Source organism: Hyaena hyaena, unplaced genomic scaffold (assembly GCF_003009895.1).
Source record: "Hyaena hyaena isolate Hyena2069 unplaced genomic scaffold, ASM300989v1 scaffold_1276, whole genome shotgun sequence".
NCBI lineage: Eukaryota > Metazoa > Chordata > Mammalia > Carnivora > Hyaenidae > Hyaena > Hyaena hyaena.
In genome coordinates this window covers 183124-207573 of record NW_024081882.1, presented here as the reverse complement: position 1 = coordinate 207573, position 24450 = coordinate 183124, and the positions used below count along the sequence as shown (strand labels likewise).

Below are 24450 nucleotides of genomic sequence, written 5' to 3'. Positions count from 1 at the left end.
TCTGGGGTTGCTTTCCTTAGGGGTCTGATGAATGCATTCAATGTAAAATGTCTGCATGTGAAGAAAGGTGTGCATAGGTATTAAGCAATTCAAGGGGTGAGCTGTGGCAAACCTTATGGTCTAAGTAAGCCCACGTTTTTAACCCTCTCTTTGACCTCTCATAAAGCCTGGGGAACCTAAGTACTATGCTTGTTTCCCCAGTCTCCTTTATACAACTAGGGGTGGCCATATGACATAGTTCTGGTCAATCATATATAAATGAAACAGTTTTGGAGGGGCTTCTAGGAAAACTCTTATTTGGTAAAGAGGAATAGCTGATGTTGGTTGTCTCCCTGCTTTCCTTTTTGAATTTGGATATTGTCGAAGACTCTGTTTCTAGAGTTCTTTCTTGTCCAGCAAGAAGCCAGGACACAGAATTAAAATGCCAGAGATGGCTAATGTCCAGGAGAAGACAAGAGCCCTGGATAAGGATCTTTGCTCTGTTTTTATTAGGATCAGAAGGCTTATAAACATGGTGATGGATGTGCACAAATAGACAATGAAACTGTGAACATTAACTCCTGGGCATGAGGGAAAGGGTGTTTGAAAATACGTGGTGTCAGGGGTTTGGGTTAATACAAAACAAAATCCTGGTGCAGGGCAGAAGGTTGTTTATAGCAGACATGGGGTACCACCTAAACTGGTCTAGAGGACAAGAGAGACGGAGCAGGCTACTTTTGTTAATTAGCTCCGCTCTGAGCAACTTCACCAACAGCAGTCTATAGCCCTATTTACCTGTTTTCCTAATTTGGTCCTTACTTCCTATGAAAGTAGCTTTCTGCTATAGTACTAAGTTTAGGGGCATTTCCTCCCTGAATACCCAATCTTGTTTACCTCATATACCTTTGCTCTATTTTGGGGCTTTTGCCCCACCCTCTCTATAACTGAGGCCTTTGCCCCGCCCTTTCTATTCCTATTTACCTACTCTTGTTTACCTAACCTTGGCTGTGAGCATCCTATGGTTTTCTAATTCTTTATGCCTTGTTAATCCATCGGTTCAAGTCCAGGGAATTCCTAAATTTATTTCCCACAGATATGATTTCAGGAAATCTTATAGCCATGGGGAAAAGTCCTGAACCAATGCCAGCAACTGTCTACCCCACCATTTCTTGAAAACAATTTTTTAAAGGTTTGTTTATTTTTGAGAGAAAGAGAGAGACAGAGATTGAGCAGGAGAGAGGGAGAAAGAGAGGGAGACAGAGAATCTGAAGCAATTAACAGAAAGTAGTGAGGATGTCAAAGCGGGACTGAGACCTGCCTGAGCAGGAAGACTGCCTTTAGAAAGGAAAAAAGTGCACTGAAAAGGAAAGGGGGGCATCTAAACAATTTGTCTACATAACATCTTGTCTTTGGAACCTGCAATAACAGTGTTTAGAAAAGTGCTTTTGAAATAAAGTATTGCCGTTCAACCAATTATGTTTTTGTTTGCCAATTCTTCCCCCAAGATAATTTGTAGAGGGCGCTAAAGGTGATCTGCAGAGAGTCTCGGAGTATAATGACTCCTTGAATAACGATGGATTTCCTACTCTGTTTCCGGATTGCTAAATAATTTGCACTGTAATTCAGCTTAAAAAAAAAAAAAAAAAAGGCTTTGTGGAGGAGCTCCTGGCTGACTCATTTGGTGGAGAGGATGACTCTTGATCTCTGAGTTGAGTTTGAGTCCCACACTTGGTGTAGAGATTACTTAAAAATAAAATCTAAAAAAAAAAAAAAAAGATTTTGTGGAGAATATTTTCAAAGGTGTAAAAAAAATCTTGACTATATTATTTCTATTTGTTTTCTCTTAAACCCATCATTCACTTTCTTGGAAGAACACTATGCTTTAGTGACACCCAAACTGGATACAGGCACCCAGGACTATTGATTTTACATCACACGTTGATTTTTTTGTTTTTTGTTTCTTTGTTTCTTTTTAAGCAGGCTACATGCCCAGAGGGGAGCCCAAGGTGGTGCTTAAACTCAGAAACCCGAGATCAAGGCCTGAGCTGGGATCAAGAATCAGATGCTTAGGGGCACCTGGGTGGCTCAGTCTGTTAAACCTCTGACTTCTGCTCAGATCATGATCTCCTGGTCAGGCTCTGTGCTGACAGCTCTCAGAGCCTGGAACCTGCTTCAGATTCCATGCCTTCCTCTCTCTGTGCCCTTCTCCCCGAAACCCCCATGCGCACTCTCTCTCTCCCTCCAAAAAAAAAAAAAAAAAATTAAAATAACATTAAAAAAAGAATCAGATCCTTAAAGGAGCCACCCAGGTGTCCTTATATCACAGTTTTAAATTTTAATTTTCAAAAATTTTAAATCTTTGTTTTGAGAGAGAGAGCAAGCGCAGATACAAGCTGGGGGAAGGGTACAGAGAGAGAGAGAGAGAGAGAGAGAGAGAGAGAGAGAAAAGAGAGAGAGATTGAGAAGATCCTGAACAGGCTCCTCACTCTCAGCATAAAGTCTAGTCCTGACCAGGACCCCATCTCACAAACCAAACTGTGAGCTCATGACCTGAGCCAAAATCAAGAGTCCGATGCTTGGGGCGCCTGGGTGGCTTAGTCGGTTGAGCATCCGACTTTCGCTTAGGTCATGATCTCGCAGTTCGTGGGTTCGGGCCGCTTAGGTCATGATCTCGCAGTTCGTGGGTTCGGGCCCCGGGTCGGGCTCTGTGCTGACTGTCAGCTCAGAGCCTGGAGCCTGTTTCAGTCTGTAACTCCCTCTCTCTCTGACCCTCCCCTGTTCGCGCTGTCTCTCTCTCTCCTAGAAATAAATAAAAAACATTAAAAAAAAAAAAAAGAGTCCGATGCTTAACCTAGCAAGCCACCGAAGCCCGTTCCTACATCACAGTTATTTTTTTATTTTATTTTATTTTTTTCCTTCAACAGATAGTTTTAATAGATCTTGTTACATCACAGTTTTTTAAACGCCAATTGTGAAAACACAACTGGGGGAACCTGGGGAGCTGGGCCTCCAACGATCCAGAACCGTTTCAAAATCAGTGAGAAGCTCTGTATAAAGAAATAAGCCATGCTCTGGGCATCCATTATATGCAAGGTACTGCACTCCCCTGTCACTTGTTATCTTACAAGGAGACTTGCAAGACCACGGGTAAGAGAGGCACCAGGCACCAGGTCTGAGTTGGCGGTAAACAGCAGTCTAAGCGGGATGCGCTGCGCTTAGAGACGGAAGATTTGCTGCGCCAGGAGCTGCCGCCAGGTGGAAGCGCGCGCCCGCGAGCCTTCAGGGCGGCCTTCGGTCCGGCCAATCAGGACGCGGGCGGGAGGGGGCGCGGCCGGCGGGGGCGGGGCCGGCTCCGCCCCTCCAAGTCGGCTCCTTAGCCGCTCGGACTCGGCGCTGGCGGCCCGGGCAAGTCTGGCTTCCCTCCGCCATGGAGCGGCTAACGTTGCCTTCCGGCGGCGCAGCGGCCGTGGACGAGTACCTGGAGTACCGGAGGTGAGGCTGCAGCTCGGCGGGGCGAGGAGAACCCGGACGGGCCGCCTTCCCGTCGCCGGAGCAGCGCTGGTGGCGCGGATAGGGGCGGGGCGCCGCCCGCTGGGGCTCCCGGAATCTGTTCCCGGGCTATTGGAGAGGCTTACGTACATTGATTTAAGTTTCGTCTTTTTGTAATTAAATGTTGTAATGACATGCACTTCTGTTCTAATAAATTTCTTCCGAGGGTGTTTAAGATGTCTCCCTATTTGACCCCTTCCAGGAAGATTTATTAACTCTTCGATTTATGCCGAGGTCCAAGTGTTTTTTCTAAATGGCCACTGAAGAGTTACACATCGAGGGGTCGGGCATTAGAAGGAATAACAGACATCGTTTAGCGTGTTAGTTTAGAACTAGGGTATGTCGTGAACTTACAGACGTGCTCCCAACCCCGAGGTGCTGTTTTTAGGAGAAAGACACGTAGTTTCGGTGGTTCTGGAGAAACTCCTCTCACGGAAATGGAACCAGAGCCTCCTTTCCCCCCCCCCCCCCCCCCCCCTTGGCTTGAGGTCACGACTCAGTGCCCTGGGCCCTGAGGGAGGCTGATGCACCTGTGGAGACGTGTTATTTTTTCCGGTCTCCCAAGAAGCATTTTTGGCAGTTGGGAGACCGGGTAAGTGGGAATTCTTAGAGGGGGACAGGCCAGAGGATGTGCGGTTGAGGGGGGCGGTGGAGGTAGGGCTGTGTGTGTGCAAGGGGGGACGGACTGGCCCCGGGGCGGGGGTGGGGGGTTGAAGGGAGGAGAATGTGTGTGTGTAAACCAGCAGTGAGGCAATCACTGCTCCGCGTGGGAAATCTGAGCGGCTTGGAAAACCTTTGCGAGAGAGGCTGCCCTGCTTAAAGATGGTCGTCCCAAGTCACCCAGGGGCGTTAGGGGAACCGGATTCCTTAGCTGACCTTTACTCCTTCTGGCTGTCTCGGTGGTAAAGTTTTGGATAACACCTAGAAAGGGTTGGTTATTCTGAGTTAGACCAGAGTGAGGAGCTTAATGGGTCAGGCCTCATCCCCAGTTCGGGTGGGTCCCGCAAAGGCCATGAGTCCTGTGCTTCAGAACAGCTTCCATCCAGCCCTCACCAAGGGCAGAGCCGGCTCCTTTAGCCTCCAAGTCTCCAAGGCTTTTCCCTGCGAAGGAGTTGTGGGCCTTGCTGTTGATTGATAACTTAGAGATTTAGATGTTTAGATGTGTGGGTTGTGTGCCTCCATATAAGGTCTCTTGTCTGGTTCAAATATTCAGGCCTGGTCGAAAATTATTTTTGTAAACATAAATAACCTGGAACAATTGGCTGTAAAAGTTAGAGCCTTGCTACTCAAGGTGTCGCAATCATGGTCCATTGGTGTGGGCATCACCTGGGAGCTTGTTAGAAATGCACACTCTCAGGCCCACTCCAAACCTGTCAATCTGAATATGCCTTTGAACTAGATCCCTTGGTTATTCTGTAACTGCTGTTTGAAATAGTGGTGGCTTGATATTTTCCCATAAAATTTTGAAGTTGTAGTTTTGGAATTAAACAATGATTTAATTAATGATTTAATTTAAATTATCATTAAATTTAATTATTATTTATATTAATCATTAAATTACTAATTTAATTAATGGTTTAATTAATTATTTAATGACACAATACAGATTTGGGTTAAGCTTGTGCAGATCCAAGGGCATTTGTGGGGTTAAACTCTCAGCCAGGGTTTGGGTTCCCATTACCCATATTGTCTTCTGCGCTGATGTTTTTTTGTACCGTTGTTTTTGTTTTTTGGTTTTGTTGGAGGGGAGTACTGGTTTTAAGGGAGGAAAATATTAGAAATTTTAGGAGTTTAGGTTCCAGCTTTTAATGAAAAGGGTGAGCATGTTTGCTTCAGAATCAAAGGAACTATTGAGATGGATCTGTGGTAATGGTCCAGGGATAAACCTGGATGGGTAAAGTCAGATGATACGAGTTCATTGACTTCCTCTTTTACGTGGGAAGCAAACACGTTATTGCCATTGTGTCTAATTTTGCAATTAACATAAGCCTAAAGTAAGAAGTCAAAGCTGAAGCCGCATTTCTTCTGACCTGAGAAATATAGTTTAGTTTTGGAGCTTGGCATTTATAATGTGGAAAATATATATTCAAGGCTTAAGAGAATTTTTTTCTTGTAGAATTGTTGGTGAGGACGATGGAGGGAAACCTTTTACTCCTGAAGAATATGAAGAATACAAAAAAAAAGTATTGCCGATGCGCTTACAAAACAGATTATTTGTGAGCTGGCGATCACCAACTGGAATGGATTGTAAACTTGTGGGTCCAGAGACACTGTGCTTTTGTACACATAGGTGAGATTAGAAAATATAAGACTATAGGACTGCGTACTTCCTCTGATAAATAACATTACTTGTGAGAACTGAGAAACATTAAAAAATAGGCTTTTATATTAACCCAGAAATTGTCTAAAGTCTTGTGTTTTTTTTTGCTATAATTACGAAGTTTCTGTTATGTCCTGTTAGAACTCATTATGGAGTCCATCACCCTAAGCATCTTTTCTGTTGCAGTTGGTTAAAGACGATTGGTACCCCTGCAGCTTTGCCAGGGGTCTGCTTCACCCCCTACTGGAAGAGGTAGTGGAGGACAGGTCATCAGAATGTGAAACTGCCTTAAGGGTTGCTTGAGTTGACCCACACTGAACAGGTTGCAACCTACAAATAGCATTTCTCCTCAAATTGACTAATCTCCCTTTGTATTTTAAGAAACATACTATGTTGATGCCTTTCTTGAAACAAACAAAAATACAAGCACACAGCTTTTTATTACAAATGGTCTTTTTCCAAGTAAAGCACACGAAGGTAAGAAAATACAGGAGGCTCCAGTCATTGATGCACGTTGCCCATACCTGAAGTTTGCGTTTAGCTGTGTTTGTCGTGTTCGACTTTAAATTTTATTACGGTCACAGGTCACAGTTGTAAAATTCAAAAGGACAAAGCTGCATCATGTAAAAAAAATTATCACTGAACCTATTATCTCTTTTCAGGTAACAAGTTTTAACTTTCTGTTCCAAAGAAATCATGGAAGGAGAACCACCCTGTTCTGACAGTTTCTGGGGCTCTCTCATGAGAGACTCTTTGTATAGTTGCTATTTACAGACTTGCTGTCTGCCAAAGGTTGTTAAGCTGTTGCTAGGATGAGTAATGTTATATAGATTGACTTGAAACTTATTTAGCAACCCCAACACTGGAGGAATGGAGGATGAGGGTTATGTTGATCTCTTTCAGAATTGAAGAGGAGTTTGGTAAATTTGTGTTGGTTTTACCGTTTATTCTTGTATAAATTTACTGCCAGTCTCTTATATGTATAATTATGTAGCATGCAATTAACCTTCAAAATTGACCCAACCCAACTTCCATCAAAAAGTTCTTTAGAACCGGTTACTCAGTGAGATCTCTGACTAAACTATTCTTTTTTCCCTACTGCAAATATTATTATTATTATTTTTTTAAATGTTTTGTTTATTTCTAGGAGAGAGAGAGAGAGACAGCGTGAGCAGGGGAGGGTCAGAGAGAGAGGGAGTCACAGACTGAAACAGGCTCCAGGCTCTGTGCTGGCAGTCAGCACAGAGCCCGACGCGGGGCTCGAACCCACGAACCGCGAGATCATGACCCGAGCGAAAGTCGGACGCTTAACCAACTACGCCACCCGGGCGCCCCTATTATTATTATTATTTTAAAGGTTTATACTTTTTTTTTAAGTTTATTTATTTTTGAGAGAGGGTGTGTGAGCAAGGGGGGTGGGGGGGGATTGGTAGGAGCAGACAGGGAGACTACCAGGCAGGCTCTGCACTGTCAGCCCAGAGCCCGGCATGGGGCTCGAACTCGTGAACCATGAGATCATGACCTGAGCTGAAGACAGATAGTTCACTGACTGAGCCACCAGGCACCCCTATATATAATTTTTTTTTAAAGTTTAGAGAGAGTGTAAGTCGGGTGAGCAAAGAGAGAGAGGGCCAGCGAGCATCCCAAGCACGTTCTGCACTGTTAGTGCAGAGGCCCATGTGGGATTCCATCTCACGAATCATGACCAGAGCCGAAATAAAAGTCAGATCCTTAATTGACTAAACCTCCAGGCGCCCCTGTAAATATTATACTTGTTATTAAGGTAAACGAATAATATATAGAAAAATAGAAAGAAGACTCACCACCTAAAGCCAGCTGCTATCAATTACATCTTACAGTATTCATGGATTTACTGTATTCATGTATATATTTTTCTTGACATTCATTTAGTTATTAATTATACGTGCTCATAAATATTGAATAAGTTTTTAATGACAGATTTAGAGAAATGTTCCCACATTGTTACATAGTAATCACAAGATTTTTTTTAATGTGAAAAAAAATTATTTTTTTTAAATTTTAGAGAGAGAGGGAGAAGGGTAGAGGGAGAAAGAGAATCCCAAGTGAGTTCAATCCCTCAGATGATGATCTGAGCTGAAATTGAGAGTCAGATAATCTGCTCACCCTTGTCTGAGCCACCAGGCGCCCCTTAAACAAGATTAAAAAAATTTTTTTGTAATTTTTAAAAAAATTTATTTCTGAGAAAGAGAGAGACAGAGTGAGCAGGGGAGGGTGGGAGAGAGAGGGAGACACAGAATCCGAAGCAGGCTCCAGGCTCTGAGCTGTCAGCACAGAGCCCCATGCGGGACTCGAACCCATAAACTGTGAGATCATGACCTGAGCCGAAGCCGGACGCCCCTAAATAAGATTTTTAATACCTGCTCAATATTCTAGCTGGTCCAGTGATGTTCATTGTACGTTCCCTGGAGCCTTAGAGGGGGTCTCAGGGATGTACCATATAGAACGGGAGGTCAGGAGAAGGACAGACTCCAGTTCTGGCTCTTTCTCTTGCTTTAACCAATTCTGCTTTTATCTATTTTATATATTATGGTTCTGTAAAAGTTTTTATTTGAAGAAGGGGTTTCACTGCTAAATATTTTAAAAACTGTTGTCTAGTGATTTACTTATTCATCCCTTATTAATGTGTTGTATATGTGTGTGTATTGCTACTGTAAGCACTATTGCTGATATTATCTTTATGCACAAAACTCTATACACAGAATTATTTTGTTAGGGTATATTTTCGTAAAATGAACTGTCGGGTTAAAGGATGTTTTTTCTATTAAATTTGATGATTTAAAAAAAATTTTTTTTTTAATTTTTATTTATTTCTAGGAGAGAGAGAGAGTGAGAGAGACAGCGTGAGCAGGGGAGGGTCAGAGAGAGAGGGAGATACAGACTCTGAAATAGGCTCCAGGCTCCGAGCTGGCAGTCAGCACAGAGCCCGACGCGGGGCTCGAACCCAAGAACCACGAGATCATGACCTAAGCGAAAGTCAGACGCTTAACCGACTAAGCCACCCAGGCGCCCCTGATGATTTTATTTTTATTTATTTTTATTGAAGTGTAGTTGATATGTTAGTTTTAGGTGTATAACAGTGATTTAACAATTATGTATATTAGGAAATGCTATATGTGAAATTATATACACCATGGAAATTATGGATCTTTTTAAGTTTCTTGAAGCAGTAAATGAGATTGGTTCTTTTGTAACATTCTCGAAAGCATTGTGAACTATGTATAGTTTAAAAAAAGTTGGTTCTCTATGCTAAGTGAAAAACGGTATCTCATTGCTCTTTTAACTTGTACTACTTAGATGAATATTGAGAATAATGAATTTAATGTTTTTTTAAATTGAATGTCACCTTAAGAGCAGGAAGTGAGTATCTTAAGGGCATTTTATTTCTTCATATATTGCTCTTTAACTAAAAATAAAAATTTGTTCTTAAATAACAAAAAATAAAAATCTGAAAGAGTCAAAGTTTTTTTCTGACCAATTTCTGACATAGTTGACAGAAATGCTGTAAGGGAGTTGATTTTCACCTTACCAACAAGAACAGCGGAATAAAAAAGAGTTAAGTGTGCATTAAACAGAACAGACCAATTGTAATTTCCAGCAATACCTGCATTGCTTTTATTTCTTCCCTTTTATTTTTTTCAGGTATAAACAACATAAAACTGACTTTGAAACGATTCCACAGCAGCGCCCCATTAGTCTCCCTTGCCGAGTGACTGGCTGCCAGTGCAGGGCTTACCTTTATGTCCCTCTCAATGGTGCGCAGCCCATTCGCTGCAGGTGCAAGCACTTTGCTGATCAGCACAGGGCTGCGCCTGGCTTCATGTGCAATGCCTGTGAGTTACCTTATTACAAACACACCCAACAGAATGTTTCTGTTTCTTTATTGAATATGTAATGTGTCTTTGTGGCAGTTTTATTCAGCTATGTAGTCAGTATTAAACAACACAGAAAAAGTTGATGGACAGCTACTCTAACATGTTATGTTTGTGGTAAACTCCGAGTTGTTTGTGTGCTTTGCAATCCTAAGCCTTAACCTCGTGTAATTAAAATAAGTTAAATGATGGGCGCCTGGGTGGCTCAGTCGGTTAAGCGTCTGACTTTGGCTCAGGTCATGCTCCCCCAGTTCTTGGGTTTGAGCCCTGCATCGGGCTCTGTGCTGACAGCTCAGAGCCTGGAGCCTGCTTCAGGTTCTCCCTCTCTCTCTCTCTCTCTTTCTCTCTCTCTCTCTCTCTCTCCTGCTTCCCCACTCATGCTCTGTTTCTCTCTGTCTCAGTAATAATAAACATTAAAAAATTAAAATAAGTCAAATGATAGTAATAGATTTTAAAGAATACCTAGACCTGATGTGACTTAAGTTTTTGAGTGGGAATTTTGTCAACTAAATTGTATTTACAGGCTTTTAAAAAGGATTTGATAAGTTGAAAAAAATGTAATGCTTTGCTGGTAGATTATTAGGTTATTGCCTCAAACATAGGCTGATGGGAAAAGCAAAATGTAACATAATTTTAACACGTTATGTGTGCTAGCACTCTTCCCTCAATACCTATACCCAAATCTCTGCCCCCATCCTCTATGCTCATTCACTTGATCATCCTTTTAAAAACCTCTTAAAATAGGACATTTGTTCACCATTTTCTTCAGGAGAGACTTAGTCCAGTTTTCATAGCAGTTGGAATTGAAATATGTTATAAAACATTAAAAAAATTTTTAATGTTTATTTATTTTTGAGAGAGAGAGAAAGAGAGACAGAGTATAAGTGGGGGAGGGGCAGAGAGAGAGGGAGTCACAGAATCTGATGCAGGCTCCAGGCTCCAAGGTGTCAACACAGAGCCCGATGTGGGGCTAGAACTCACGTTGTGAGATTGTGACCTGAGCCAAAGTCAGACACTTAACTGACTATAAAACATTTTTATTTAAACATTTTTATTTATTTCTAGGAGAGAGAGAGAGAGACAGCTTGAGCAGGGGAGGGTCAGAGAGAGAGGGAGTCACAGACTCTGAAACAGGCTCCAGGCTCCGAGCTGGCAGTCAGCACAGAGCCTGACGCGGGGCTCGAACCCACGAACCGCGAGATCATGACCTAAGCGGAAGTTGGACACTCAACCGAGGCGCCCCATTATAAAACATTTTTTATGACAGTGGCGGGAATAGATGTGTTTCATTGGCTAAGTATGGAAGTAGTTGGATAAAATTTATTTATTAAAAATTTTTTTAATGTTTATTTTTGAGAGAGAGTGACTGAGTGAGCAGGGGAGGGCCAGAGAGAGGGAGACACAGAATCTGAAGCAGGCTCCAGGCTCTGAGCTAGTCATCAGCACAGAGCCTGACCCAGGGCTTGAACCCACGAACTGTGATATTATGACCTGAGCTGAAGTCAGACACTTAACCTACTGAGCCCACCCATGCGCCCCCAAAACTTATTTATTATGTACACATTTTTTGGAAGCGTGAGCCTGTAAAATTTTGTTAATGGTGTATTTTGGCCTCTATTTCAGTATAGCTTGTTTTTTTTTTTTTTTTAATATATAGCAATTTTGTTAAGATATAATTCAAATACTGTATAACTGATCCATTTCAAGGATGCAGTTTAATGGTGTTTAATATACTCATAGAGTTGTGTGACCATCCCCACAGTCGATTTTAAAACATCTTCATCACTCTCAAAAGAAACCCCATATCCATTAGTAGTCATTTCTTATTCCTTCTTCTCCCTCAGCCCTAGGCAGCCAATAATTACCTACTGTCTGTGTGAACTTGCATATTGTAGACATTTCATATAATTGGAATAATAGAATATGTAGCCTTTTGTAACTGGCTTCTTTCACACAGCATGATGTTTGTGTGACTCATCCATGTTGTAGCCTGTGTCAGTACTCCTTTCGTTTTTACTGTAAACAGTATTCCATTGTGTCCTTTCTATGTCTCTGGGTTGGCTTTCCTATATGGCTTTTATGAGGCATTAATCCCTAGGGAGGTTTCCACTTATCTCTTCCCCTGGTCCTACACTGGGCTGTCCACACCCGCTTTTAACTGAGTATTTAAGGCGACGGCCTACATTTCCTAGCTCTCCAGTGTTAGCTCAATTTCTTTTAGTCCTAGTTGGTTTTTCCAGTATTTCTTTTTTCTTTTCTTCTTTTTTAAATTTTTTTTAATGTTTTATTTATTTCTAGGAGACAGAGAGAGAGAGAGAGAGACAGCGTGAGCAGGGGAGGGTCAGAGAGAGAGGGAGACACAGACTGAAACAGGCTCCAGGCTCTGAGCTGGCAGTCAGCACAGAGCCCGACGCGGGGCTTGAACCCACGAACCGCGAGATCATGACCTAAGCGAAAGTCGGACTCTTAACCGACTAAGCCACCCAGGCGCCCCAGTATTTTTTTTCTGCTGCAAGTCTTACTTTACCCTATTCACTTCAGTACCTTACAGAAGTAAGAGCAGTGGCTGGGAAAGAATTCAAGGGCTGGAGATTAGAATTACAGAGGCCAGAGGACAGCATATGAGGCATCAGGATTCAGGTGGTTGGGGCCAAGCTAAGCATTTTAAGTGCAGGCAGCTTAGTACCTTTATCTAAAGACACTTAACACCCTTTCCATCTTAATTCAGGTTCCAAGTGCTCAGGATTCCATAGTTGCTTTACTTGTGCTTGTGGTCAGCCTGCATATGCTCATGACACAGTAGTGGAAACTAAGCAAGAAAGACTGGCCCAGGGAAAACCAGTGGGACAGGATGTCCCTTATGCAGCAATGGGAGGCCTGACTGGCTTCAGCTCGCTGGCAGAAGGCTACATGCGATTAGATGACAGCGGGATTGGTAAGTGACGATCTACAGACTGAGTTTGTAACGTTTTTATGTGTGCTGACAATAGTGAAGCCCCATATTTGTTTTGTACTTTATATTCTTTAGGTTTTTTTTTCCAGAAAACAGTCTCTCATCTGATTTTTATTTTTTATAAGGGTTTTATGCCACTATACAATATATGGGCATTATAGAAAATTTAGAAAACACACAAATAAAAGATCACGCCTACCCCAATATACAAATCCCAACCCACAACCCTGTTGTTTGTAATAACTGAGTTTATCTCACTGTAACCCTCTTGTAATGCCTTTTTTTTTTTTTTTTTTTTTTTGGCGGGGGGGCCATTATAGCCATCGCATTTTGGAAATACCCTTAGGTCTTTATGTGCATATGTCTATGCATGCATGTACATGTTATCACGTTTATAACAACGTATGCACACACTGCTTGCGTACATGAAAGCGAAGTAATATAGGGAAAGTTCAGTTGGAAATATCTTGAACTATTGAAGGTAGCTGGATTCTTCTTTTTCTGAGTCTTCTGAGTTGAATAGGATTGGGGAGAATATGGTTCCTATCTATTTTTTAAATTATTTATTTATTTATTTTTCATGTTTATTTTCGAAGGAGAGACAGCATGAGTGGGTGAGGGGGAGAGAGAGAGGGAGACACAGAATCTGAAGCAGGTTCCCGGTTCCCAGCTGTCAGCACAGAGTCTGACATGGGGCTCAAACTCATGAACCATGAGATCATGACCTGAGCTGAAGACCTGAGCCAAAGTTGATCACCTAACTGAGCCACTCAGGTGCCCCTATTTTTTTTTTTTTAATTTTTGTTTTTAATGTTTTTAATGCCTCTCTAGGAGAGAGAGAGACAGCGTGAGCAGGGGAGGGTCATAGAGAGAGAGGGAGTCACAGACTCCGAAACAGGCTCCAGGCTCTGAGCTGGCAGTCAGCACAGAGCCCGACGCGGGGCTCATACCCACGAACCGCGAGATCATGACCTAAGCGAAAGTCGGACGCTTAACCGACTAAGCCACCCAGGCGCCCCAGAGACTTTTTGCTTTTAATAAATCAACAATGCAGTACTCAAGGCACACAGGCAGACAAATGTACATATTTACAATTCTTGGGAGCATTTCCTTGTAAAAGGCAAGTGCATGGGGCTGACCTTGCCTTCTCAGCCCTGATTGCTGGTCAGGCCCCCTTCAATCATGGCGCTTTGTGAGATTTTCTAAACCTTGTGCATGGAATTGAGATGGTTTGCTTTTTGGTTTTTGCCTTTACAATCCTGCCAAAAACATCCTTGAACTTACTTCCTTGTATACTACATAAATTTGAGGCTAAGGTAGATACAGAGAAGTAGAATAATTGTTGGGTCGAAGTGTGTGATATTTAATACATGCTGTCAAATTGCCTTCCAAAAATGTCTCACTTGTTCATACTTCCTCTAGTGATTTTTTAGCTTCCCTGTTTCTCACATTTATGCTGCTCATTGATATCGTTAAGCCTAATTTTTTGCCAGTCTGACATGTGAAATGTTATTGTTTCAGTTTGGTTTTCCTGGCTATTAGTGAGATGAGAGTCTTCTCATATTTATTGATTGGCCATTTTACTTTCTATACTTACCTGTTCGTATACTTTGCTCACTTTTATGTTTTCATCTTTTCTCATTTATTTATAGGAAATCTGCTATATTCTGTGTACTGATCTTTTGCCATTTATTTTGCAGATATTTTCTTCCAATCAGTCATTTGTTTGTTTTTTAATGTTTACTTATTTATTTTTGAGAGACAGAGAGCAAAAGAAGGGGAAGGACAGAGAGAGAGAGAGAGAGAGACAGAATCCAAAGCAGGCTCCAGGCTCCGAGCTGTCAGCACAGAGCCCAATGCAGGGCTTGAACTGATGAACCATGAGTTCATGACCTGAGCCAAAGTCAGATGCTTAACTGACTGAGCCACCCAGGTGCCCCTTGTTTTGTTTTTTTTTTTAATACAGTTTTTAAATTTTGGAGGCAATTTTATAATTATGTTTACCTTCATTTTATTTTAATACTTAATTTTTTTGTTTTTATGTTTAGCTTTCTGATGTATTTGGAATACATTTTTTTGGGAAAGTGTGAGTTATGTATAACTTCAGGTTTTGTCCAAATTGGTGGCAAGTTATCCAAACACCATTCTTTCCCTAGTTATTTGAAATTTTATCTTTCTCATATTCTGTCTTACTCACTGTTTTGTGGCATTGGCCTCTTTGTGTATCTTGTGTGTGTCAATATTACCTATTTTTAATTCTTATTCCTCATAGTGTGTTTTGATGTTTGGTATGGTAAACTCCTCCTGTTTGTGTGTGTGTATGTGTGTGTGTTTCAATACTCCCTTGATATATCTATGCATTTTCTCTTCTAGGTAATTTTATAACTAGCTTGTTAAATTCCTTAAGTAAAACATACTTCAGTTTTCCTGGGTGCATGATTGTATTAAGCTCACAAAATAGTTACAGAAGATCCAGTTACAAGTGACAAAAATATAATGATAATAATGATGTTGTTGATGACGATTGCAGCTTTGTACTGCCGGGAGGCTTTCCAGCCTCTATACATCTATTAACTCATTTAGTCTTCCTTATAACTCTGAGTTAGGTACTATTATTACTTTTATTTTGCAAATAAGGAAACTCTGCACAGAGAAGTGCAGTATCTTGTTCTTTGTTATTCAGCTAGTAAGTTGTAGTTTTCGGTCCAACCCAGAAATTGTTCTGAGCTTAATCCTCTGACTCATTGTTGTCTATTTCTGTGCAATAATCATATTGTTTTCAATACTCTAACTTTATAATAAGTTAATATTTATGACTACAATTTTCCTTGGGCATCTGGGTGGTCAGTTGGGTTGAGCATCTGACTTGGTTCAGGTCATGATATCATGGTTCACAAGTTCGAGCCCCATGTCAGAGCCCTGGCTCTGTGCTGGCAACTCAGAACTTGGAGGCGGCTTCAGATTCTGTGTCTCCCTCTCGCTCTGCCCTTCCTCTGTTAGTGCTCTATCTCTCTGTCTCTCAAAAATAAGTAAAAAAAATTAAAAAAATTAAAAAAAGAATTTTCCTGACTTACTCTCTAATTTTTTCAGAACTTTGGCATTATTTTTTGAAAACATTCTATTATCACAAAATATTCTATTATTTAGTTGATAACTCATTGAATGTATAGATTAATGTAGGAAGAATTGATATTTTATATACTGTTATTTTTCAGAGAGAGAGTGTGTAGGCAGGGGAGAAGGGTAGAGTTAGAGAATCTTTAAAAAAAAATTTTTTTAAAGTTTGTTTCTTTGTTTGTTTGTTTATTTAGAGAGAGAATCCTAAGCAGGCTCTGCACTGTCAGCACAGAGCCTGATATGGGGCACCCACAAACCACGAGATCATGACCTGAGGCACAACCAAGAGTCAGATGCTTAACCAACTGAGCCACCCATGTGCTGATGGAGAGGGTGAGGGAGCATAAGCATGTTAAGTGGGGGAGAGGCAGAGAGAGAAGGAGACAGAATCTGAAGCAGGCTCTAGGTTCTGAGCTGTCAGCACAGAGTCCGACTTGGGGTTCGAACCCATGAACCACAAGATCATGACCTGAACTGAAGTCGGATGGTTAACTAACTGAGCCACCCAAGCCCCATGAATGTCTTGCTTTTTATAGTGTTTTTTGTGACTCTATTAAGGTTTGATATCTCTTTGATAGAGTTCTATTCATGCATAATTTTTGTCTGTGAAAAAGATCTCCGAGAAATAAAAAAAATACTTTTACCTAATTCCCTTTATATGGCTAATAAACATTTAAATAAAAATTTCATTTTTATAGAAAGGAATTTTATAATTATTCTGCTGAGGTTTTAATTTATTTTGCATGGAAATAACTTTTTTGTATCCTAACATAGAGATTTAATTTTTATTCTTCATATCTTTTGTTATCAGGTACACCTTCAGTGGAGTTTTTAGACTCTCCAGTTATATCCATGGACCACCCATTTTTAAAAGCATTTCAAGCATCATCTAGTTCTTCTCCAGAAACACTAACAGATGGTAATGAAAAGAAATTGACAAATATTTTTGGATGTGGTAAATAAGAATGTCGATTGATTTCATTTTCTAGATCTTTTTTTCCTCAGTATTACCACAATTTGGTTATCACTTTACTTTTATATTCCCCATGCACTGAGAAAAAAGCAAGAAACTTCCTTTTTGGGGGCAAAATTGCAAAACCTGAGCATTATGAGTATTCTAATAATTCAATAATTTGAAGTTTTAAAACCTTATTCTTGCATGTTATTGCTTTGATGTCTGAACAAGAGAGCCTTCTGGTGGTCTGCTTTGATCCTTCAGGCTTTCCCAATCAGGATGTAATCCTGCATATATTAGTATAAGTTAGCAATGTTTTGTCATTTATAAATTATGCATATACATACAAGTTATACATATACATTATATATACATAAGTTTTATTTTCAAGCACTTGTATTCTATTTCCTTTATTAAAACATTGAAGAAGGAATTTGTTTTAATGTTTATTTTTGAGAGAGAGACAGAGCACAAGTAGGGGAGGGCAGAGAGAGAGAGAGAGAGATACAGAATCCGAAGTAGGCTCCAGGCTCTGAGGTGTCAATGCAGAGCCTGATGTGAAGCTTGAACTCATAGACCATGAGATTATGACCTGAGCTGAAGTCAGATGCTTAACCGACTGAGCCACCCAGGTGCCCTGAAGAAGGAATTTTTAAGGTGCATTAGGTATTTAATATTTACAAATATTTTAAAATGAGAATTTCCTTTCTTTTTTTTTTTTTGGTAATTTCATACAATGTTTTCACATATCCCGACTTTTCTCCACAAGGGATTTTAGGGCTGCTTATAAAGACAACACATAACAAAGTGATGCTAAAATATAGATAGAAGTAAGAAATATAATCCAAGAAAAAGGACACAATTATATCAACTTCCAGGTTGATATAATTGTTGCTGATGTAATTAAGCTTCAGTTTTGACTGAGTATAGGTATTCGAGGCACAGAGAAAGGTGTGACCAGCCAAAGACTTTTCATTATTAGAAAGACTCATTATTATGAGTTCTAGAGTGCTAATGAAAGTTATACTAGAGCTGGATTTTAAAGATGTGTCTATAGTGTGATCCTTAAATGATACAGTGGCCCAAGGTCTTGAAAACTTTTTTTTCAGCAAGTGTAGCATATGGCTTCTCATTTCTGATAGTCACCTTGATAAAAGTGGTAAACTATTGTTTTACTGGATAAATGGTAACATATCATTAATAAAGATACCTGAGAAAGTCAGGATAGAAGGAACTTACTTAAACATCATAAAAGCCATCTATGAGAAGCCCTCAGCTAACATCATCCTCCATGGGGAAAAACTGAGAGCTTTCCCCCCTGAAATCAGGAACATGGCGGGGATGTCCACTCTCACCACTATTGTTTAACATAGTGCTGGAAGTCCTATCATCAGCCATCAGACAACAAAAAGAAATAAAAGGCATCAGAATTGGCAAAGAAGAAGTCAAACTCTCACTTTTAGCAGACGACATGATACTCTACATAGAAAAGCCGACAGACTCCACCAGAAGCCTAGTAGAACTGATCCATGAATTCAGCAAAGTTGCAGGATACAAAATCAATGTACAGAAATCGGTTGCGTTTTTATGCACCAACAATGAAGCAACAGAAAGAGAAATCAAGAAACTGATACTATTCACAATTACACAAAAAATCATAAAATACCTAGGAAGAAACCTAACCAAAGATATAACAGATCTGTATGATGAAAACTATAGAAAACTTATGAAGGAAATTGTGGAAGACACAAAGAGATGGAAAAACATTCCATGCTCCTGGTTTGGAAGAATAAATATAGTTAAAATGTCATTACTACCCAAAGCAATCTACACATTCAATGCAATCCCAATCAAAATCGCACCAGCATTCTTCTCAGAGCTAGAACAAACTATCCTAAAATTTGTACAGAATCACAAAAGACCCCGAAGAGCCAAAGTAATACTGAAGAAGAAAACCAAAACAGGAGGCATCACCATCCCAGACTTTAGCCTCTCCTACAAAGCTGTCATCATCAAGACAGTATGGTATTGGCACGAAAACAGACACATAGACCAGTGGAACAGAATAGAGATCTCAGAATTGGACCCAAAAATGTACGGCCAATTAATCTTTGACAAAGCGAGAAAGAGTATCCAATGGAAAAAATATAGCCTCTTTAACAGATGGTGCTGGGAGAACTGGGCAGTAACATGCAGAAGAATGAAACTGGATCACTCTCTCACACCACACACAAAAATAAACTCAAAATGGATAAAGGACCTGAATGTGAGACAGGAAACTATCAAAACCCTAGAGGAGAAAGTAGCTAACAATCTCCTTGACCTCAACCACAGCAGCTTCTTACTTGACACATCCCCAAAGGCAAGGGAATCAAGAGCAAAAATGAACTATTGGGACCTCATCAAGATAAAATCTTCTGCACGGCAAAGGAAACAATCAATAAAACTAATAGGCATCCGATGGAATGGGAAAAGATAGTTGCAGATGACATATCAGATAAAGGGCTAGTATCCAAAATCTATAAGGAAGTCACCAAACTCCACACCTGAAAAACAAATAATCCAGTGAAGAGATGGACAGGAGACATGAACAGACACTTCTCCAAAGAGGACATCCAGATGGCCAACAGACACATGAAATGATGCTCAGTGTCACTTATCATCAGGGAAATACAAATCAAACCACACTGAGATACCACCTCACACTGGTCAGAGTGGCCAAAATGAACAAATCAGGAGACTATACATGCTGGCAAGGATGTGGAGAAATGGGCACCCTCCTACACTGTTGATGGGAATGTAAACTGGTGCAGCCCCTCTGGAAACCAGTGTGGAGGTTCCTCAGGAAACTAACAATAGGACTCCCCTATGACCCAGCAATAGCACTGCTAGGAATTTACCCAAGGGATACAGAAATGCTGATGCATAGGAGCACATGTACCCTAATGTTCATAGCAGCACTCTCAATGTTGCGGACGAAATGACACAAAGGACGAGACACACACAAAGGACAGACACAGACACAACTCCGGCCGGAGGAACAATTCTACGCAAGCCCCTCTTGCGCTTGCAGTTTATTTTATACCCCGGTAACTGGATACATACTGAAATCTACAAGATGCATTCCTTTACCAATTAAGGGCAAGTAGCCAAACACATTTCAAGGACAGCGGGGAGCAAAGGGAGGAAGTGATCACAACATGTTTACTAAGAGGCCTGCCCACAATTCCAGCCTTCTCCTTACTTCCAAGGAGGGCATGTTCCCTCGTTTGCGAGCGGACCATTAAAATTGGATATTGTGTGCAGGCCTCCTGGCAGAGCATCCTGTTTGCAGGCATGCTTTGCCCAGGCAGGGAGCCCCGTGTGCAGGCACGTCCCCGCGTCCCTAACCACGCTTTCTTGTGGTCACTGTCGGGCTCCCACACTCAACAATAGCTAAAACATGGAAAGAGCCTAAGTGTCCATCAACTGACAAATGGATCAAGAAGATGTGGTTTATCTATACAATGGAATACTACATGGCAATGAGAAAGAATGAAATCTGGTCATTTTTAGGAACATGGTTGGAACTTGAGGGTGTTATGGTGAGCAAAATAAGTCAGAGAAAGACAGATACCATATGTTTGCACATATAGGTTGATTAGGAGGAACTTAACGGAGGACCATGGGGAAAGAGAAGTGGAAAAATATTTGGGGAGATGGAGGCAAACCATGACAGACTCTTGAATGCTGAGAGCAAACTGAGGGCTGAAGGTGTTGGGGAGAGGGAAAGGGGGGTGATGGGCATGGAGGAAGGCACTTGTTGGGATGAGCACTGGTGTTACATGGAATCCAACTTGATGATAAACTATGAAATTAAAAAAAAAACTAGAACATGTGTTCAGGTTAATATTCTTCCCTGGATATGGAAGGACCCAAACAGTACATTCACCTGAAATGAAGGTGGACTCTCATGGAAGTAGGCTCCTTGTACACTTAGTGTTTTCTTTATGAAAACCTAATTTTCTTTCCTGAAGCAATTTTAAATTCCTTTCACAATATAATCTAGTGCTTGTTTAGTTTTAAGAAGTGAATACCAAAGGGGTGCCTGGGTGGTTCAGTTGGTTGAGCATCCGACTCTTGATTTTGGTTCAGGTTACGATCCCTGGGTTGTGGGATCTAGCCCTGCGTCGGGCTCTGTGCTGAGCATGGAGCCTGCTTAAGATTCTGTTCTCTCCCTCTGCCCAGCCCCTGTTCTTTCTCTCTCTCTCTCTAAGAAGTGAATACTTTGGAAAATGGTTAAAACTATTTTTGTTTTGAAAGTTTCAAAGCAGGTAGTATCTTGATTGCTTAAACAAACTGCCATAGTCCATTCGGGTGGCTATGACAAAATACCACAGGCTGTGTAGCTTATAAATAAAAATGTGTTTCTTAATAGTTCGGAGGCAGGAAAATTCAAGATCAGGGTGCCAGCATGGTTGTATTCCGGTGAAGGCCCTCTTCCTGATTCATGGCTGTCCTTCTCATTGTGTCCTCATGTAGTGGAAGAGGTGAGGGATCTCTGTGGAATCTCTGTAAGGGCACCAGTCCTATTCTTAAGGATTCTACACTCATGACCTAAGCACCTCCCTAAGACCCCCACCTCCTAAGACCATCTCACTAGGATTTCCACTTTTAGACCATCTCACTTTAGGATTTCCACATAGGAATTTGAGGGGAAAACAAACATTCAGACCCTAGCAAAGACCTTCTGTAATTCTGTGCATTATCGGTTATGGTGTTACATGAATTTCTAGTTTCACTATAAAATTTAAAATGTAGTTGAAGTAAGCTTAGTATGCTCTTATGTGAAGTAACTGCATGGTATTATTTAAGATGAACCAGTTGGACATTAGAAGAGTGTTTGCCAATAAAAATTACTTTGTCTTACAATGCTCTGCATTCTAAAAACATAATTAGGTAGTAGGATTAATTACCATTTAGACCACTCTGGTTTGAAAAATAAGAATTCATCATTGGTAAGAGGAAAGTTTTCTTTCTTTTTTTTTAATTTCAGGAGAGTTTATAATTACATAAATATATTACTTAGATTTCTTTTTCCTTATTAGTAGGTACAAGTGGTCAAGTTGCTTCCTTAAAGAGACCTGAAGAGGATGATATGGCTTTCTTTGAAAGACGATACGAAGAAAGGGTAAGTCTGTGGGGAAATCTGCTTACAGTAAGCATTTACTTGTGACAAAGACACAGTAGATTTACATATCTATTGTGGAGCATCATTGAAAAGAATTTATAAGGTCTCTACTTATAGCTGGTATTAGGCCTTGAGGCTTATTTAGAATGATTCAGAGAGAAACGGGATGAATGAATAATATGATATCTAATACACTAGTTAATTTATGAAGGTCATAAAGATTGACTAAATATATAAATAAAATCATCAATAATAAACATCAACCATCAGCAGATTTCTAAATAACATATCTCTTGAATTCTTAATATGTAATATTTCTTCTCAGTGCATTCAAGGTATATCTAGACCCAAATTAAAATCATCCATTAGTCTTTTTAAGAAACCAAACACAAAACATAAATGTATGTTAGCGATTCCCAGAGCTCAACAACTGTAGTACTGATGTTTTCCCAGCTTTCACTAGTGATAGTTTTCATCAGTTCACCACACTATAAACTCTTTAGGATTAAACAGTATTTCATTCCTCTTTATATTTTCCTCAGAATTAACTAAAGTGCCTTTCACATAATTTTCAATAAATACTCATGGAAAATTAGAAAAGTAAACATTAATTGATCATCGCTTTCATACATGTCATATACTTACACATTTGATGTGTTCCCTGGCCATGTTCATATTTGAGAGCTTTGTTTTTGCTTATTGCCAGATGGAAGTGTGTTGGTTTGATGAAGTATGGGGGATGGTATCCAGCTATATGGTACCTTCCCCAAAGTGTTTTCCTTAGGATTATTTTATAGTTGCTCTGTGGCTATTTATTCTCTCTCCAACTGGGTAATAAGTGACATGAAAGTAAAGACACACTTGTCACTTTTTGTTGTAGCTTATTAAGTAACTGAGGGTTTGGTAAAAGAAGACCATTAAATAAATTCACCTTCCAAGAGGAGAGGGGGCAGAGATCAGATTGGTTTTCCTGATGAGGAATTTTGAAGTAGAGAGGGAGAGTCCTGGATATGATTTAAGGCAGAGCAAGAACTTTTTGCAGTGATGCAAATGTTCTATACCAGTGTTATGGCTACTCATCGTATGTGGCTCTATAAGTCTACATTTAAATAAACTGAAACTGAAAATTATTTTCCTCAGTCACACCAGCCACATTTCAAGTGCTCGGTAGGCCACATGTGGCTAGTGGCTACCTTACTAGAAAACTGTCATCTGAAGGAAAGAGGTCACGGTGGTAGGATCTCAGGAAGGGAGATGAAATGGCCAGAGTGAAGAAAGAAAAGGCTATTTCTATATAAGGATAGACGTTTTAAATTAAATCAATCTCCATTCTTGGAATACACAGGTGCACAGCTGAATTTTAGTTTTTCGTCCTAGGCTCATGAGGGACAGGGTTGTAGACCTCCTTCCTTCCCTCCTCCAGCAGCCTGGGTAGTGTTGACTACCTTGAAAACATGCCAGTCGGTATTTGCTTGTGGGAAGATAATGGGGGAAGTTCTTATCTGTGATTATTTTAGAGGATATACCTGGCCAATCCAGGCTGCTTATTATAAATAGGCCTAGAATCTATGGATTTATGAGATGTAGTTTATAACTCTCCAGCTTGTGTGATTTATGGATTTATGATACACAGCTTATAAACTCTCCAGCCTGTGTGATTAATGGAGTATAAAAACTAAGAGGCTCAAAGCTAAACAACTTCCTCTGAGCTGACATGCACGATGCACATTATTAGTACTTGCATTTTACTCCAAAAAACCAAGAGATGCACTGTTGAGGGAAAAGGGATAATTAGGAAGCTCAATCCAATGGGTCCGGGCCCCTTTAGAAAGCAATGCAATGTCTGTGTCTGGTTTTTGCTTGAATCCTTTGCTAATCACTGGTAACATTTAGTGTGGGGAAGGATCTATGATAAAAGTGAGTTGGCTTTGATAATTAAAGCCTTTGTGGTAACATGGTTTACTAACTACTTTTATATATTACTGAAGAGTTGCTTCATTGCTTCTTTATTTCTTAGGTCAAGTTATTTTCTTCCATTGTGAATGACCCTTAGTCTCTTATCCCCAAGGAAGGAGAATTTTATTAAGGAAACAATTATCAAAGGTCAACTAGGTGCAAGGTGCTATTGCTGTTAGCGCCAGGACATTGAAAAAGCAAAAAGGAAGGGGGCGAGATCTTTGTTCTTCAGACACTAGATTAGGTGGAGGTATTTGCTAAGTACTATCTTAAGTGAGGAACCCCTGCTTTGGCTTTGTTTGGTTGTTTAGCATTTTCTCTCTTTTGTGATATTACATGAAGCTAACACTTGGCCCTAAACGAGGGGGAAAGGATTTGTTGACTGCTTATTAAGTACCTATGTCTTGATATATACACGATCTTTTTTTTTTTTTTTTGCTTTTACAGAGATGTTTATTTTTATTATTTTTTTTACAAATAGTTTATTGTCAAGTTGGTTTCCATATAACACCCAGTGCTCATCCCCACAAGTGCCCCTCT

The 24450-nt window shown here is 40.4% G+C and overlaps 1 protein-coding gene across 4 annotated transcripts in view; it reads left to right on the top strand.

Moving 5' to 3' along the window:
* Positions 1-3329: 3329 nt before the first annotated feature.
* FAM221A (family with sequence similarity 221 member A) overlaps positions 3330-24450 on the top strand; it is a 24562-nt gene continuing 3441 nt past the window's right edge. For 3 of the 4 annotated variants that reach the window (XM_039223052.1, XM_039223053.1, XM_039223054.1), the window contains exons 1-6: positions 3330-3471; positions 5645-5818; positions 9530-9720; positions 12488-12694; positions 16641-16748; positions 21872-21954. In XM_039223052.1, coding sequence (XP_039078983.1) covers positions 3407-3471; positions 5645-5818; positions 9530-9720; positions 12488-12694; positions 16641-16748; positions 21872-21954 — 828 coding nt within the window. In that variant the 5' untranslated portion in view covers positions 3330-3406. The remainder of the gene's footprint in view (positions 3472-5644; positions 5819-9529; positions 9721-12487; positions 12695-16640; positions 16749-21871; positions 21955-24450) is intronic. The other variant, XM_039223056.1, reaches the window with a different exon arrangement.